The sequence below is a fragment of the Lynx rufus genome, unplaced genomic scaffold (genome assembly GCF_022079265.1).
Source record: "Lynx rufus isolate CCGP_SWC_20201006 ecotype Redwood Valley unplaced genomic scaffold, mLynRuf1.p SCAF_7, whole genome shotgun sequence".
Lineage (NCBI taxonomy): Eukaryota > Metazoa > Chordata > Mammalia > Carnivora > Felidae > Lynx > Lynx rufus.
This window is the reverse complement of record NW_025814889.1, coordinates 41,638,002-41,655,672: the sequence shown is the minus strand read 5'-3', so window position 1 is coordinate 41,655,672 and position 17,671 is coordinate 41,638,002. Positions and strand designations below refer to the sequence as shown.

The 17,671-nt window shown below is 46.0% G+C and overlaps 1 protein-coding gene across 1 annotated transcript; it reads right to left on the bottom strand.

Moving 5' to 3' along the window:
• Positions 1-187: 187 nt before the first annotated feature.
• On the bottom strand, positions 188-16,710 carry LRRC23 (leucine rich repeat containing 23). The gene is made up of 8 exons (XM_047067357.1): positions 16,542-16,710; positions 5,536-5,711; positions 5,341-5,450; positions 4,644-4,897; positions 3,862-3,992; positions 3,093-3,229; positions 1,158-1,458; positions 188-566 (listed from the first exon to the last, which is right to left on the bottom strand). Exons 2-7 carry the CDS (start codon positions 5,659-5,661, stop codon positions 1,185-1,187), a joined length of 1,032 nt encoding a protein of 343 aa, XP_046923313.1. The 5' UTR covers positions 5,662-5,711; positions 16,542-16,710; the 3' UTR covers positions 188-566; positions 1,158-1,184.
• Positions 16,711-17,671: the final 961 nt, after the last annotated feature.

Genomic DNA, 17,671 nt, shown 5'->3' with positions numbered 1-17,671 from the left:
CGCGGGGGAGAGCTATGGGGGAGGGGCTAGGGGCGACCCAGGACCTGGCCCCCAGCACCCACGCGCGCTCACACCCACGCTCTGCCCCCCTCGAAGGTAACAGGCACAGCCTCACACCAGTGAAGCCCATGACATACTTGGTGTCTCACAACCCCAGTCAGACACAAGAGTATCAAAATGTCTCTTTATTTGAAAACCGAACTGTTGTAACACACCCAGCCGCCTCCGCAGCTCCTCTGCAGCCAACTCTAGGAGCATCCCCTGGGCCCATCCAGGCCTGATTTTCCCATACCTGCCCGAGGGCTGCCACACCCAAACACACTCACACACACTCACACACACACACACACACACACACACACACACACACACACACGTTCCAGGCAGGGCTCAGACCCACCCGGACGCTGCCCAGGTGCCCACCCAGAGCCTGGACAGCAAGCTGTGATGAATTCCCAGGTGTGAGGCAAGAGAGGGCATGCTCTGTCTCAGGATGAGGGGGGTGAACGTGGAAGCCCCCCTAACTGGGAGTCTTCTCGGGTCTTAGGGCCAGTGTCTTTGATCTCCTGGAGGAAGAGGACAGAAGTAAAGCCTCTGGGCCTTTTACTGCATTCCCCGTGCTGCCTGTGACCCCATCACCGGTGCCCAGGGGCCACACCTCCCTGGGCTCACCTCCCCAGTCTCTTTCTGCCTCATTTTCCCTTTCTTCCCAGAACCCCTGTTTCCTGTTATTTTTAGCTTCAGATTTTTAGTGCAAGATCTTCCTCCCCTGCCTCCCCCCAGCTTCCATCCTCAACCACCACCTCCACCCCTTCCCCCTACCCCTCACCACACCCTAGACCTATCCTTTCCAGCTGATCTCCACTGTGTGTCGCACGTGGCCACCAGCCCCCCACCAGCATCTCTGCCAGCCTCCCAGATTCTCTTTGGTTACTTTTCCTCCCCTAATGTATTCTCCTAAGCCTTTCCTCAGCTCCTCCCAAGCCCTCCTGGTCCTCTCTACTCACTCTGAGACACCCCTTGACTCCTAACTCTGGTCTTTCCAAGGGTTCTCCTGCCATGTCCCTGCCTCAGCCACCTCCTCCCGTAGCAGCTTCTCTTCCCCTGGCTGCCAGACCCCTGGCCTCCTCTTCCTGCCTCTCTGTCTGCTTCCTTACTATTCTTGGAGGCTAAAAGAGCTGCTGCTACATGGAAGACTGCTCCAGTTCGAAGCTGTGCTCAGGCTCAGCTTCCTGCTCCTGGGTCTCCTTCATCCTCTGACGGATCTCATCAGCCTCAGCCCGCTCCTCCTCCTCGTAGAAATCTTTATCCAGGCGTTCGAGGTGTGCTATCTGCACCAGGGCCTCCTGGCGATAGTCACTCTCATCTGTACACGGGTTGTCCAACAGCACCAAGGCTCGCAGCTTGGGCAGGTCCCGAAGCTTGGCCAGCTCTCCCAGGTGGGTCACCATGTTGCCCCTGCCGGAGTGGTCAGGAGGGATTCACCTTGGGGCAGAATGGGCTTTGGGGGCCAGCTCCCAGGAATGGGGCCTCTGAGGGAATCTCCCACCGGGTTCCCTAGAACCTGCCTCTGCGGACTGGCGTGCTCAGCATTGCGAGCTTTGCAGCAGAGGGGCTGTCTGTCCAACCTGCTCCAGTCCTGCCTCTGCCCTTCCAGGAACCTGGGAGCACCATGGTCTGTTCTGTAATGCACCAGTCGTATTTGTCCTTTTGGAGCAGCAAAGCTAGGTCCCAGCCCTGTCTTGTAGTTGGGAGGGGAGGGGGGACATCTCCCTTGCAAAGCCAAACTTCTTCTGTTATCAATCCTACCTAGTCAAAGGTTAGCAAGTAGGAGGCAGGCCAGTGGACAAGGAGCTGGGCTTTAAGTTCATGGAGGTGAGTGGTGCAATGTGGGTGCTGCGTTCAGGAAGGAGCCTAGAGCTAGAGACGGTCTGGGGCCTCCTGGCCTGAAGAACAAGCTTCATCTCCTAATGCGCCTCATTAAACATAAAATATGTTTATTTTCATGTTCTTGTCTCATGCCTCTAGGAAATCAGGTTTAATTGTTTTTTCAGCCTTAACCTCAACGGAGGTGACTACACCTCACAGGGTGTTTCTCACTGGGAGCCCTACTCCCACTGCACTTCGTGCTGGGCTGTCCTGTGCATTCCATTGCCCAGTCATTGAGCTACCTCTTCCCCACTACACTGAACTTCCAAACAACCCCAATTAACAGCCATTGAGGAGGGTCCATTATCTCAGGCTAGACCATTAAAGGAAAGGAGCCCACCGCCCACCCCCGCCGCCCCGCCACCCTGCAGCCCCAGCCCTGCCTGACCAATATGGCAGAACTAATTAGCAAGAGATTGCTCCAGAAGCCATGGCAGGAATTGGAGCTTCAAGGTGCAATCACATCTCTTTACTTGGAGATTCTCTTTCCTTTGCCAGCTTTAAGAATTTGGCCATGTTGACTAAGGAGGCAGTGTCCTTACATCTTGCTTAAAGAAACACACATGAAATCCTCCATCAGACAAGGGTTGCTGAAAGAAAATCACCCCCTGATCCCTAGTGCCTTTCTATCTAGAGAATTTCTTTCAAATACTCTTCTCTCCTCAAATCTGAGCACATCTTGTGTTTTATATCAGTAAGGGAGCCATCCCTTACAGGTGGGGCTCAGGAGAAGAGAGGCAGGAAATGGGATGGGGAATAAGGGTCCCGGAGATGGGAGAAGGGCAGCAGAAATTTACATGGAATAGGACCAAGAAAAGAGAATTGGAGCCAGACTCTGAGTCCCTTGAGGACAGGGACCGTCTCTGATTCCTTTAAATGTTGCCAAAACACAGCACAAAGCGCTGGCATATAGCATGTTCTCAAGAACTGTGGATGGAGTGAATAAAGATTCGGGAGTCTCAGGCTATAAAGGTCTCAGTGTTGCAATTAGGACTGAATGCAGAAGACAGTAAGGAAAGGAGGGGTAAAGATCAGGATGAAGGTTGAGGTGAGAATCTGGGAGTGGACTAGGATTGGGACTTTGGGGCCAGGGAGGAATATGGGGTCAAAAGCTGCTCCTGGTCCAGGGTAGGGGCAAGATGGGGCCTGGAGGGGGTACATACCTCAGGTTGAGATACTGTAACGACGTCATTTCCTTGGAGAAGCCACTCAGAGTCTCAATCTGGTTGTCTCGAAGATGCAAGGTAGTGAGATTGCTTAGGTTCTCCAAGCCCTCCACCTTCTTCAGCATGTTCTGGGCCTAGACCCCAGGATACAGTGCATAGATTGGGAGAAAGTAGCAGGGACAGGGAAGAGAAGTCAGAGGCAACCTAAGAGTGGAGACAAAGGAGTGCAGGAGGGGAGTGGAGGTGGGTAGAGGTTGTGTAGAGAGTAAAGAAGACTAGGAGATGCTTCCAGTCCAGAGAAAGGTCAGCAGTAACCCCCTACTGCTCATCCCACCAAAGCCACCTCTTGATTAGGGAGAGATGCTTCAACCCACCCCCAGGCCCAAGAGTCCCACAGCTCCACTGAGGAGAAACACACTATCCTAGAATGAAGAAGCTCAAGAGTCAAAAACATGACATTTAAGTGGCTGCCTTAGCCTGCTATCTGTGCCTCAGTTAGAGCAAATTATGCTACTGCCTGTATCAAAGCAAATTGTCTTTATTCCTATGCATTATGTATTATCAGCCCTGCTAGGTGATAAGTACCTTGTCTGCTTTAACTTGGCGTCCCCAAAGCATCTGGCACCAACTAAGGGCTCAAGAAATGATACCAAATTATCACGATGATGATGAAGCTAGTAGCTGCGCCTCCTAGACACCAGGCATCCTGGCCCCCAGAACAGTGCCCACCTTCCTGCACCAACCACCCTCTAACCCAGTGAGCTACCAAGAAGAGGTTCTTCAGTTTAGGAAGGTTGATTCCCAGGGTGGTTTCTATCTGGTTCCCCCGAAGCTCCAAGGTGTGCAGGCTGATCAGCTTTTGGGGGTCCAGACCTGTCACCATGCGGATGCGGTTACCTAAGGAGCAGGAGGGTATTAGGAGCTCAGAGGGCCACTCCAGATATTCAGCAGGAGACCCTGAATGTTGGGAGCCTCTGCATCCTCCTGTCTGGTGGATATGAGGAGGGACAGCTCCAGAGTTAACACCCCGGGGCCCTGGGGCAAGTGGGATGGTAGTACAAGGGCCAAATGGACATGTTCACCCAAGCCTTTGAGGAGTGACTGAAGAATCCCCAGCAATCCCCATGGCTAACTCCTTCTCCTCCTTCAAATATTTGCTCAATATCAAGCTTCTCAATGATACTTGTCCTTACCAACCTGTTTGAAGTTGCACTTGTGCCTCTATTCATTCCCTTTACCCTAATTTACTTTTCAACAGCACATATTGCCTCTTAACGTACTATATAAATTTGCTTATGTACTATGTTCATTGATAGTTGTCTGTCTCCCCTGACCAGAATGGAAGCTACATGCAAGTAAGGATTTTGTTTTGTTTACAGCTACATCTCCAGCACATAGAAATGTCACAACAAATCATAATGGATGTCGGAATGAATAAATGAATGAGTGAAAATTGCTCTGTGGCACAACCAAAGACCTCGCTGCCCATTTCTGTTGGCCACACGTGAGGAAAGAAAGAATCTCGTGTAGCCCAACCTAAGGACCCACCTTTGAGATCCAGGCTGCCCAGACGAGGGTGAGAGATGCCCTCCGTGTCAGTGATCTGGTTATAGGCAAAACTGGCAACCTGCAGGTAGGGCAGTTCATTCAGCCGGGCACTCCGCAGATGGTTGCCATCAGCCTTGAGCCAGAGCAGGTGTGTAAGGAAATTGAGTGGGGACAAATCCGTCAGGTGGTTCTCAGAAACATCCACATAGCGCAGATGGATGTAGGAACGCAACAAGTAGATATCTGTCAGATCCCTAGGAGATGGCAAAGGCCAGAGTTAGGGTTAAGAATCCAGCAAGGACTGACAGAGGTGCTAAAGCAGGGGGCAATAGGGAGATGGCCTATTAATGGAGAGAAGATTGAGTGACAGATGGGAGTGGTAAGGAAGCGGGACAGAAGGTAGGTGGGTTCTTAACAGTGAGCAGGGACCTTTTTTTGGTGGAGAGCCAAGAACCAACACTGTGAAGGACAAGTGAAGGAGTCCAGGAGGAATCCCCCGACACACCCTCACAACCTCCAATTCCCCAGGCCAGCTCTGATGGAGTCACAGGGCTCCAGAAAAGTAAATTCTACCCTTCCCTTCCACTGGCCAAGGTAAGAGAGATCCAAATTCCCAGCTGAGGCACCCAAGAAAGAGGGTGAGAGAGGAAATTGGGCCCTACAACCTCAGGCCTCTTCTGGTCCCCCATAAAGGCACCTCTCTTTAACCTCCAGCTTGACATAAGCATGAGCCAGTCCATTGCCCGTCTTGCAGAGCAAAGAAAGCCCTTCCTTCATCATGTCTTCCGTGAGGGGGGTGGGCAACCACTGCAAGAAGAAGTGGAGTCAGGCATCCCTTTCCAGCCCAACTGGATCCCTTCACCCTAGGACCCCTCTGCTCCCATGCTCGCACTTCCTCAGAGAGGTCTTCTCCCTCCTTCCTGTAGTCCTCCCACTCATCTGTCTCCCTCTCATCCTCTTCCTTTTCCAGATCATCCTGGTCTGCATCGAAGTCTTCCAGATCATCTTCATCTGACATCTTTCTTCCTGGCTGAAGGCTCCGGAGTCAAATCAAGCTCAGTGCTCCTCCTGAGAAAGAACGTCTCCTCAGCTTTGACCAGCCCTCAGCTCCCTCGCCTCCATTGACAGGGTACCCCTTCCCATCACCCTTGACCTCTGACCTCCTCCCAACCGTGCTTCCTTCCTCATCCCTGTGAGCGTCTCATTTGGACTCCCAACCTCCGCTTCCGACTTCCCACCAAGGACCTGTCTCCCTTCAGGATGCCTTCCCAGGCTTTTCCTACCCTTCACAATGGCCCCAACTGTCTTCTAGTAGCTCCGCCTCCCTTCTCCCTGACTGTCCTCTACCCAGTTCTTCCCATCTCCCCCTTAAGCCACGTTCTCCTACCAGCCTCCTACACCCCTCCCTTCCCTTCCATCCCTAACACCTGATCCATTCATTTCTTTGAATTTTCCCACCCCGTCTAGCCCCATTTCCCTGTCCCCTCTGGGGCACCAGACTGACGCCGTCTCCAACCCTCCCACCCAATCCTTCGCTCGCAAAGGGGCGCAGACCCTGGTTCTGCTCGACTAAAGATGAGGTTCCGGAGAGGGTCTTGGCCCCGACCAGGAAGGACTGCTTTGAAAGACGAGAAAGGCGCAAGGAGGCGTCGCGTACTGCTGTTATGGCAACCAGGGGGCGGAACACTTGGCTACTTCCGTGGGGCAACTGCTTAGAGGGCCGTGAGGGGACCACGACGAACTGAACGGAAAATCTGCCCGGGAGCAAGTGGACCAGTTGCCAGGTAAGGAGGGGCCAGCTTCCCCTCCCGCAGAAGTGCGTTAATTGGCGCAGGGCAAAAGCAGTGGGTGGGGCTTGGAACAGAGCTGTGGGGAGGGGAGATGGGCGGGGCTACTATACGTCACTCAAGACGTTAAAGGGGCCGCACATCCTCAAAGCAAAAGTACTGTGAATTGCAATGAAACATCCTCGGGAGCTAAAGGGGAAGGAGGAGCAAGTAATACCAAAGTACGTGGTGGTCTGGTTTCTACCCCCACCCCAGCCTTGCACTTAGTTGACCTTTGGAAGGTGGCTTGGTGGAGTGGAAGGAGCCCAGGCCCAATGTATCTTAAGGCCTGTGTTGAGGAGTCTTGGCAGATCTGCAGTTTACTAGCAATTTACCTAAGACTATTTTCTCATCTGTAAAATAGGCTTAGCTATACCAACTGACAGGGTTCAAGTATGAGTGTAATCTATGCTAACACACTGTAGATTGCTAAACCCAGTTTGGGAGCATTTCACTTTTCCTCATATCTTGGACTGGTTTGATGCAAACCTTTGGGGGCTAGTAAGGGAGAAAATCCAACAAGTGCCCACTGAACTACTCCTCATCGAATTCTGTTATATAAATAACAAGACCTGATACAAGCATACCCAGGTACTCAGGGCTGTGTGACTTGTTGAAGGAGATGATAAAGAAGTTGAGATTCAAGAAATATTTCTGGAGAGATTGTGGGCTGTGTGAGATGCCTTCACAAGTGATAACTTAATCTTCACACCAGTCCTGTGAGATAGATATTTGAAAGAAGAGGAAACTAAGGTCCAAGGAGGTTACTATTTATGACACAATTCCTGCCAGGGGAAAAGGAGATAGTACCAATCTGTGGAATCTAATATAAATAAAAACAATTGGGCAACAAGGTAAGATATCATGTGATTGTTAAATTGTGTGCTACAGACTTTATATAACATGCAAAGTGATCTGATGGAAGATGCAGTGGGCTGGAAATCAGGACATGTTACCTCCTACTCTGTCTAGCTTGGGTAATATAGTTAATAGACAAATCTGTTCAGTTGATGTCACGGAAATAGCAGGGGCTTTAAAGTCAGAGACACCAGGTTCAAAACCCACTCTACCGTTTAATAACTGTGTGTTCCTCAGCATGTTATATAATTTTACTGAGGTTTAATTTTCACATTTGTGAAATGGAGATAAAAATGTCCACTTCCAAAAAAGGATTGTTAGAAGTTTAAAAGAGATGATGTGGATAAATGGCCTTGCACTTAGTTGGCCCTCAGTAAGCAATTCTGTGCCCCCTCCCCACCTCTTGCCTGTTTCCTCAGTCCTGGGGTTGTCATGAGGAATAAGAAAGTAAATATGGAAACACTCAGGAAGGTTGGAAATGCTAGGCAATTGAACGGTAGTGTCTTGTTGGAGTGGGGAAAGGAAAAGTCCATGTGGCTTGATGTAGCTGAAGGGAAAGGATATGATTTTCCTTGGCCCCGAAGAAAGAAGAAGACATATTAGGTGGGAAGAAAAGACGTGACAGAAGGATTAGGGAGGTATCGCTGAGCATATTTTTGTTAAGCACTTACTCTGTGCCAGGCTATAGGTACTAGGCCCTCATGGACAGTAAAACAGTCCCTGTCATCTGGAACCTTACAACCCACTGACAGGGTTAAGTAAACGAGTAATTCCATATAATGAGACAGATGTTATAATGATACCTGAGCTTTTACTAAGCACCAGTGGATAATTTTATTGTACAAGTGTATACGTAATATCATACACTCAGGGCAGTGATTCCAGAGAGAGGAAGCACCTTTGGTAAGGCCTGGAGAAGAGCCCAGCCAATACCTGCGTAATGAAAGCTAGATACTCTGTGTCCTCTTTGATGACATCCTTCCCCCTAGAATGGTCTGAATAGAATCTCCTTGAGTTGTATAAGTAATATTTAACTAACATTAAAATGCAAATAATACAGGTGCCCGAGTAGCTCAGTTGGGTAAGTGACCAACTCTTGATCTTGGCTCAGGTCATGATCTCATGGTCATACTGGGCAGAGAGTCTGCTTAAGATTCTCTCTCTCTCTAGGGGCACCTGGGTGGCGCAGTCGGTTAAGCGTCCGGCTTCAGCCAGGTCACGATCTCGCGGTCCGTGAGTTCGAGCCCCGTGTCGGGCTCTGGGCTGATGGCTCAGAGCCTGGAGCCTGTTTCTGATTCTGTGTCTCCCTCTCTCTCTGCCCCTCCCCCGTTCATGCTCTGTCTCTCTCTGTCCCAAAAATAAATAAACGTTGAAAAAATAAATAAATAAATCTTAAAAAAAAAAAAGATTCTCTCTCTCCCTCTCCCTCTGTCCCTCCCCCACTCACACTCTCTCTCTCAATAAATAAATAAACAAACAAACAAAATGCAAATAATAGAGAAGCATATAGAGAGGAACATACAAGTCCATGATCTCCCTCAGCATGACTCTCCTTTATTAGAAAAGATATATAGATTTTTATTTTTTGTTAAATTTTCTTAATGTTCATTTATTTTTGAGAGAGAGAGAGAAAGAGACAGAGTGCAAGCTAGGGAGGGGCAAAGAGAGAGGGACACACAGAATCCAAATCTGAGCTGTCAGCACAGAGCCAGACATGGGGCTCGAACCCACAGACTGTGAGATCGTGACCTGAGCCGAAGTCGGACGCTTAACTGACTGAGCTATCCAGGCACCCCAAAGATATAGACTTTTAAAAAACAAAAATGGTATCACTCATACATACTATTCATCAACTGAATTATTTTCATTTAATAATATGTCTTGGACATCTTTAATTATCACTAAACATACATCTACCTCTTTCTTTTTTATAGTTGTCTAGTCTCTTCCATTATATGGATATATGGTAATTTTTAACTGTTTCCTATTGATGGATTTTATTTTTATTATTATTTTTCTAATGTTTATTTATTTTTGAGAGAGAGACACAGAATGCAAGTTGGGGAGGGTCAGAGAGAGAGGGAGACACAGCATCCGAAGCAGGCTCCAGGCTCTGAGCTGTCAGCACAGAGCCCGATGCGGGGCTTGAACCCACAAATGGTGAGATCAGACCTGAGCCAAAGTCTGACTCAACTGACTATCTGCCTCAACTGACTGAGCCACGCAGGTACCCCCCCCCCACTGATGGATTTTAACTTTAAAAAAATGTCAACATTGGGGTGCCTGGCTGGCTCAGTTGGTAGAACATGCAACTCTTGATCTTGGGGTCATGAGTTTGAGCCCCATGCTGGGTGTAGAGTTTACTTTGAAAAAAAAAAAAAGCTTTTCAAATTGTTTTTCCTGTTCCTGCCAAGTCTTTAACAAAAATTTTTTTAATGTTTATTTGTTCTTGAGAGAGAGAGAGCATAAGCAGAGGAGGGGCAGAGGGAGAGGGAGACATAGAATCCAAAGCAAGCTCCAGACTCTCTGAGCTGTCAGCACAGAGCCAGAGGCGAGGGGCTGGGGGGTGGTGGGGCGGGAGGCAGTGGTTCAAACTCACAAACTGAGAGAGATGGTGACCTGAGACGAAATCGGATGCTTAATTGACTGAGCCACCCAGGCGCCTCTAACAGAACTGTTTTTAAACAGCTTTATTTTATTTCATTTTTTAAAGATTTTTTAAAAAAGTAATCTCTATACTGAACATGGGACTCAAACATGAGTTTGCATGAGTTGCACGCTCTATTGACTGAGCCAGCCAGGTGCTCCTAAACAGCTTTATTAATACATAATTTGGGGCACCTGGCTGGCTCAGTTGGTAGAGCGACCGACTTTGGCTCAGGTCATGTTCTTGGGGTTCATGAGTTGAAGCTCCGTATAGGGCTCTGTGCTGACAGCTCAGAGCCTGAAGCCCGCTTTGGATCTGTGTCTCCTTCTCTCTCTGCCCCTCCCCTGCTCGCACTCTGTCTCTCTCTCAAAAATAAATAAAACATTTATACATATATATAATTCACATAACATAAAATTCACCCATTTGAAATGTATGGTTCAGTGGCTTTTAGTGTATTCAGAGTTGTGCAACCATTACCACAATCATTTTTAGAATATTTTCATTATCCCTGAAGGAAACCCTGTGCCCCTTAGCTCTCATGTCCCTACCCTCCCCCTATCCACCTCTGCTGCTGGCAAACACTAATTTACTTTCTGTCTCTAGATTTGCCTATTTTGCACATTTTATATAAATGAAATCCTATAACACGTGGGCCTTTGTGACTACCTTCTTTCACCTTAGCATCATGTTTTCAAGGTTCATATGTTGTAGCATGCATCAGTACTTTGTCCCTTTTGACACTTGAGCAATATTCCATTGTATGGTTTATACCACATTTTATTTTTTCATTCATCACTTGATGGATATTTGGGTTGTTTCCATTCTTTGGCTATTACGAATAATGCTACTAAGAACAGTCATGTACATATTTTTGTGTGGCCATATGTTTTCATTTCTCTTTTAATATCAATACAAAATTAATTAATATCAATACAAAAATAATAGTTTTCGTATCAAAATACTGAATTCTATATTACAATGAATGGATTCCAAGGGAGGACATTATTCTTTGCCACATGGAGATTTCATTCTAAAATACTTACAGTATCAACCTAGTCATTCATTTATTCAGCTACATATATCGAGTGCTTGCTATGTACTAAACATTTACTAAGAGCCTAATACAATCCCCCTAATAAAATATTATATGCGAATTCCCAGAAGGAAACAATTTTCATTTGAAAAAATCTATTACAAATACAACCTGACCTCAGACATTTCAACTTAGTTTATTGGCAATTTTTTCCTAACCAGTGGAACTGTAAGGAGTGGAATCGCCAGATCCTATGGTAACTCTAAGCTTTTAAGGAACTGCCAAAATGTTTTCCAAAATGGCTGCACTATTTTACATTTCCGCCAGCAGCATATGAGAGTTCTAATTTTGACACATTGTGGCCAACATTTGTTATTATCTGTGGTTTTGATTATAGCCATCCTAGCAGATGTGAAGTAGTATTTTATTGTGGCTTTGATTTTCATTTCCCGGATGGTAAAGATGTTGAGCATTTTTTTAATGTGTTTTTTAGCCATCTGTATATCTTCTTTGGAGAACTGTCTATTCAGACTGTTTATTTTTTAACTGCGTTTTTGTCTTCTCATTATTGAGCTAACTAACAGAACTTTTATATTACTGGGAGCAACACTGTGCCCAGTTAAAAAATATGTCTCAGCCTCCACTGCTGACAGGTCAATGATATATTAGTGAAAGTCATCGGGTGAAACATCTAGAAAGCCCCTTTTTCCTCCTTCCTTTCCTCTTACTGTCTAAAACAGGAATGTGATGGCTGGAGTTGTAGCAACTACATAGGACCATCAGAGAACCCCAAGATTATAAGTCCCATGCTGAGATGCCAGAACAAATGTAGAGAGCAGCTTAAAAAACACAAAATCTCATGAAGCTGTTATACCAACCCTGAACTGCCTCTCCAGACTTATTTTATAAAGGAGAGAACCCACTAGGTCTGGGGGGAATCTATGTTGTAGCCAAATGCAATTCTTAACTGACTATAACCAATTGTCGCAAACTTAGTACATTAAAATGACATTCATTATTTCAGTTTCTGTGGATCAGGAATCTAAGAGTGGCTTAGTTGGTTTTCATCCAACTGTTAGCCAGGCCTACAGTCATTCTGAAGGCTTGACTGAAGCCAGAAGGTTTGTCTCCAAGAACGCTCACTGATATGGCTGTTGGCAAGATACTTCCTTGCCATATGGGCTTCTCCATAGGGCCGCCTGAGTGTCTTCACAATATGGCAGCTGCCTTCCTCCAGAGCAAGTGATCCAAGAGAGAAAGAGACCAAGATGGAAGCCACTGAGACTTCTGTGACTTAGTCACCAAAGTCACATATGACCACTTCCAATTTATTCTATTCTTTATGAGCTAGTCGTTAAATCCAGCCCACCCAAGTGGAGGGGAATTAGGCTTCACCTCTTGAATGGAGAAGTATCAAAGAATTTGTGGACATATTTTAAAACCATACACAGATATATTAACTTTGTTTTTTACATCCTGAAAATATTTTCCTGGGTGTCCTATCACTTGGTTTATAGAGTGTCATCTTACAGTAATTTGACATTTGTATGTAGTCTTTACTGTCCATCTCTTCAATAAGGCTTCTGAATTGTGTGTCCGCTTTAGAAAATCCTAGGGGCACCTGGGTGGCTCGGCTGGTTGAGCATCCGACTTCGGCTCAGGTCATGATCTCATAGCTTGTGAGTTCAAGCCCCGCTTTGGGCTCTGTGATGACAGCTCAGAGCCTGGAGCCTGCTTCAGATTCTGTGTCTCCGTCTCTCTCTGCCCCTAACCCATTTGCATTCTGTCTCTGTCTCTCTCAAAAATAAACAAACATTGGGGCGCCTGGGTGGCGCAGTCGGTTAAGCGTCCGACTTCAGCCAGGTCACGATCTCACGCTCCGTGAGTTCGAGCCCCGCGTCAGGCTCTGGGCTGATGGCTCAGAGCCTGGAGCCTGTTTCCGATTCTGTGTCTCCCTCTCTCTCTGCCCCTCCCCCGTTCATGCTCTGTCTCTCTCTGTCCCAAAAATAAATAAACGTTGAAAAAAATAAAAATAAAAATAAACAAACATTAAAAAAATTAAAAAAAAAAGAAAACCCTTTCTCCACCCCAAGGTTATGAAAATATTCTCCTGATATTTACATTTTTAAGTCCTTAATTCATCTGCAATAATTTTTGTGTATAGTGTGAGGTAGGGATCTAACATTTTGCCAAAGGTGGAGCCAATTTTCTCAGCATCATTTGTTGAATAATCCCATCTTTACCTACTGATTTGAAATACCATCTTTATCATACATATATATATATATATGTGATATATATGTTATATTGTGTATATAGTGTGTATATATATACATATGTATATACATACACATGCATACATACATATATACGTATGCATATACATACATCTACATACATATATACATATATACATGTGTGTGTATATATATATATACACACACACAATATATATATATATTGTGTACAGTATATTGTTTCCAGACTGTTATTTTCCACTGATCTATATCTATCTCTTTCACTATTTCTGCTCTAGTACCACACTGTCATAACTATTGATATTTCTCTATATGTTATGTATCCTGCTACCTTATTAATTCTAATAAAATACCATGTCTATTGAACAGAGAGAGAAGTGGAGAAATAATAAATTTTCAGATGTTAAGTTCTTAAAATAGAAAATACAGATTTTATATGTATATATATAAACTATACATAGTTTATCATACACCATATATATGTGTATATGTGTGTGTATATGTGTGTGTGTGTGTGTGTGTGTGTGTGTGTGTGTGTGTGTGTGTATGAGGGCCTGGAGCAAGGAGGTAGGATGAAGAGGAAAATTTAACAGTACTCAACAACTAATGGACACATGGTAGGGAGAAGAGGACTACAGGGTTCCTGAGAAAATAGTATTGACATTGTAAGGAATACAGAGATCTGAATTTGGAGCTATGGAATGTGATCAGTTTCTTTGGGACTTACTGAGATTGAAATGATAGTTGAACATCCACATGAAGATGTCCACAGGCCACTAAAGACAGAGCTAAAGCTGAGCCTCAAAATTGGCTCATCTTTCCATTTCACTATGTCTTCCAGGACCCAGTCCACATACTGTCTTTTTTTTTTTAAGTTCATTTATTTATTTTTTGGCGGTGGGGGGGACAAGCAGGGGAGGGGCAGAGAGAGAGGGGGCAGATGATTTGAAGAGGGCTCTGTGCTGATAGCAGAGATGTGGGGCTCAAACTCACGAGCAGGGAGATCATGACCTGAGCCGAAGTTGGACGCTTAACTGACTGAGCCACCGGGGGTGCCCCTGCAGTCCTGCCTTCTATGACTTAGTCTTCCCATAGTCATGTGATGGCTGCAGGTAGCAATCAAGGACCCGAGTGAAGCCATTCACATTCTTCCAGAGTTCCTTACTGCTGCTTTCTCTTAAGAGTAAGGAACCCTCTTTTCCAGAAGCCCCCACTACCCCTGGATTTATTTTTATGTGAAATAACAAATGTCTTTATGAAATGTCCTTTAATACCACTTGGTCAGAGTTTCTGTGACTCAGTGGAAAGCATCTTGATACACTTCTCCTTGCGAACCACTGACACAGAGAAGACTTTCTCTGTATCTGTACCAGTCATAGCTTAAAGTACTTCAGCAAAATAGTGTTGTGTGTGGGGTGTGTGTGTGTGTGTTTCACATTTTTCAGATTCAAATTATACTCTAGAGACTAAGTAACACCTATAGTTATGATGTGTGGTGTGTTGGTAAATGTCTAACAACAGCTGCTCCAGGGATAACAAAAAGCCTTAATTTTTAGCATTTGCCAATTTCTCTGGTGTAAACACTCCCACCATGGCTGACTTCACAAGGTAAATAACTTCAAGAGCATACACAACAGTAACATTGTTAGGGGCTGAATTTGCTCCCTCATCCATATTTTGAAGTCCTAACTCCCAGTACCTCTGAATGTGACTATGTTTGGAAATAGGCCCTGTAAAGTGATGGTGACATTAAAATGAGACCTTTATTGGGCGCCTGGGTGGTTCAGTCGGTTAAGCATCCAACTTTGGCTCAGGTCATGATCTCAGAGCCCGGAGCCTGCTTCGGATTCTGTGTCTCCCTCTCTCTCTTGGCCCTTCCCCGGCTCATGCTCTGTCTCTCTCTCTCAAAAATAAATAAACTAATTAATTAATTAAAAAATAAAAAATAAAATGAGACCTTTAGGGTGGGCCCAAATCCAATCTGACTGCTGTCGGTTTAAGAAGGTGAAATTTGGGCACAGAGAAAAAGACTGTATGAGGACACGAGAAAGCACCTTTTCTGCAAGAAAGGCCTCAGAAGAAACCAAACCTACTGACACCTTGCTCTTGGACTTCTGGCTCCAAAGACTTGTAAGTACCTTTTAACCTTTTTAAAGAAAAATTCAATTTATTTAGGGGTGCCTGGATGGTTTAGTCGGTAGAGCATGCCACTCTTCATCTTGGGGCTGTGAGTTTGAGCCCTCCATTGGGTGTGGAGATTACTTAAAAACTAAAATCTCGGGGCGCCTGGGTGGCTCAGTCGGTTAAGCGGCCGACTTTGGCTCAGGTCATGATCTCGCGGTCCGTGAGTTCGAGTCCCGTGTCGGGCTCTGTGCTGACAGCTCGGAGCCTGGAGCCTGTTTCAAATTCTGTGTCTCCCTCTCTCTCTGACCCTCCCCTGTTCATGCTCTGTCTCTCCCTGTCTCAAAAATAAATAAAACGTTAAAAAAAAAGTTAAAAAAAAAAACTAAAATCTCAAAAAAATAATAAAATAAAACATAATTTATTTAAATTTGTGTCTACGCACTTTTTAAAAACATAATGGCAGCCTTTAACAACTGGCTTAGCTTACGGAATTCATGAAAAACCATCGGCTGTCACAAGCCCCTACAACCGAGTTTCGGCACACCAGCACGTATCCCGCTGAGTTCCAAATTTCTATTTCCAACCAAGAACTCTTTACTCAGTGCCAGGCTGACATAGCTAACCTCCTACTTCTCCATTTATGTAACTCACAGACATCTCCAACCAAACACATCCCCCGAACAAATCCTGTATCTTTCCCCCTACCTCTGCTTTTCTTCAGCGCTCCTTATATCACCATTCAGATGTCCAAAGCAGGAACCTCGGGGTCATCCTTGTCATTATTTTCACCTTCGGTGACACTTTTCCCCACTGGCCTCCCAGTGAACATATCACAGAGTGCGATCCAGTCTACCTCCAAATGTATCTTAAATACATCTACTTCTCTCCAGCTGCTGTGACACCTCGCTGACCTTCACTTTTGGGCCCAAGCCACACTTGGACCACATAGCCGTCTCTTCAGTTCTTCCCACCACGAAGCCCGTTCCTCCTTCAGGGCTTTCACTTCTACTCTTTTCTTCTGTGTGGAACTTTTCACCAGCTCCTGCTCATTGTCCAGGCCTCAGAAAGGTCTTTCCTGATCTGGAATCCAAAGTAGGATCCCCTCTTACAGTTCCCTGCCTTTCCTGGATAGCAGTAAACACAATTTACCTTAATCATCAGGTTTGCTCCAGTCTAGATGTCATCAAGGACTTCTAAGTTGGCTTCTTCCAACTCCAGCAGACCTTGAGTTTCACTCTGCATCCTGCTGCCTGGCACAGTGCATGCCACATAAAAAGTGCTTAATAAATACTGGCTGAATCAGTTTTTTAAAAGTTGTTTTTGTCTTGGGGGGGCGGGAGGGGGTTTGAGAGAGAGAGAGCACGTGCATGCACATGCGCAAGTCGGGGAGGAGCAGAAGGAGAGGTAGAGAAATCCAAGCAGGCTCCATGCTGTCAGCACAGAGACTGATGGGGGCTCAATCTCACCAAATGGGAGATCAGGACCTGTGCTGAAATCAAGAGTCATACCCTTAACCCACTAAGCCACCCTGACTAAATGAATATTAAATGTGCTTTTAAAAAGTAATCAAGGACAGGGGCACCTGGGTGGCTCAGTCCGGTAAGCATCCTACTTCAGCTCAGGTCACGATCTCACAGTTTGTGGGTTGGAGCCCCGTGTCAGGCTCTGTGCTGACAGCTCAGAGCCTGGAGCCTGCTTTGGATTCTGTGTCTCCCTCTCTCTCTGCCCCTCCCCTGCTCATGCTCTCTCTCTCTCTCTCTCTCTCTCTCAAAATAAGTACACATTAAAAACGTTTTTTTTTTGTTTTTTGGGTTTTTTTTTAAAGTAATCAAGGACAGGGGCGCCTGGGTAGCTCAGTCGGGTAAGCATCCAACTTCAACTCAGGTCATGATCTCACAGTTTGTGGGTCCAAGCCCCCCATTGGGCTCTGTGCTGACAGATTAGAGCCTGGTGCCTGCTTTGGATTCTATCTCTTCCTCTCTGTCTGACCCTCCCCAACTAGCATTCTGTGTCTCTCTCTGTCAAAAATAAAATAAACATTAAAGAAAAGTAATCAAGGACACTCTTCCCTCAGTTTGGATTTGCACCTATAGTTGAAACGTCCTTATCTCCTCAAGGCTTCCACTTTTGAGAATCAGTGAGGAGGAATGAACCAAGGACAAGCCTGGGAGACACCCAATTAGGATTCACTAGAAGGAGGAGCACCTGGGTAGCTCAGTTGGTTAAGCGTCCAACTTCAGCTCAGGTCATGATCTCCTGGTTTGTGGGCCAGAGCCCTG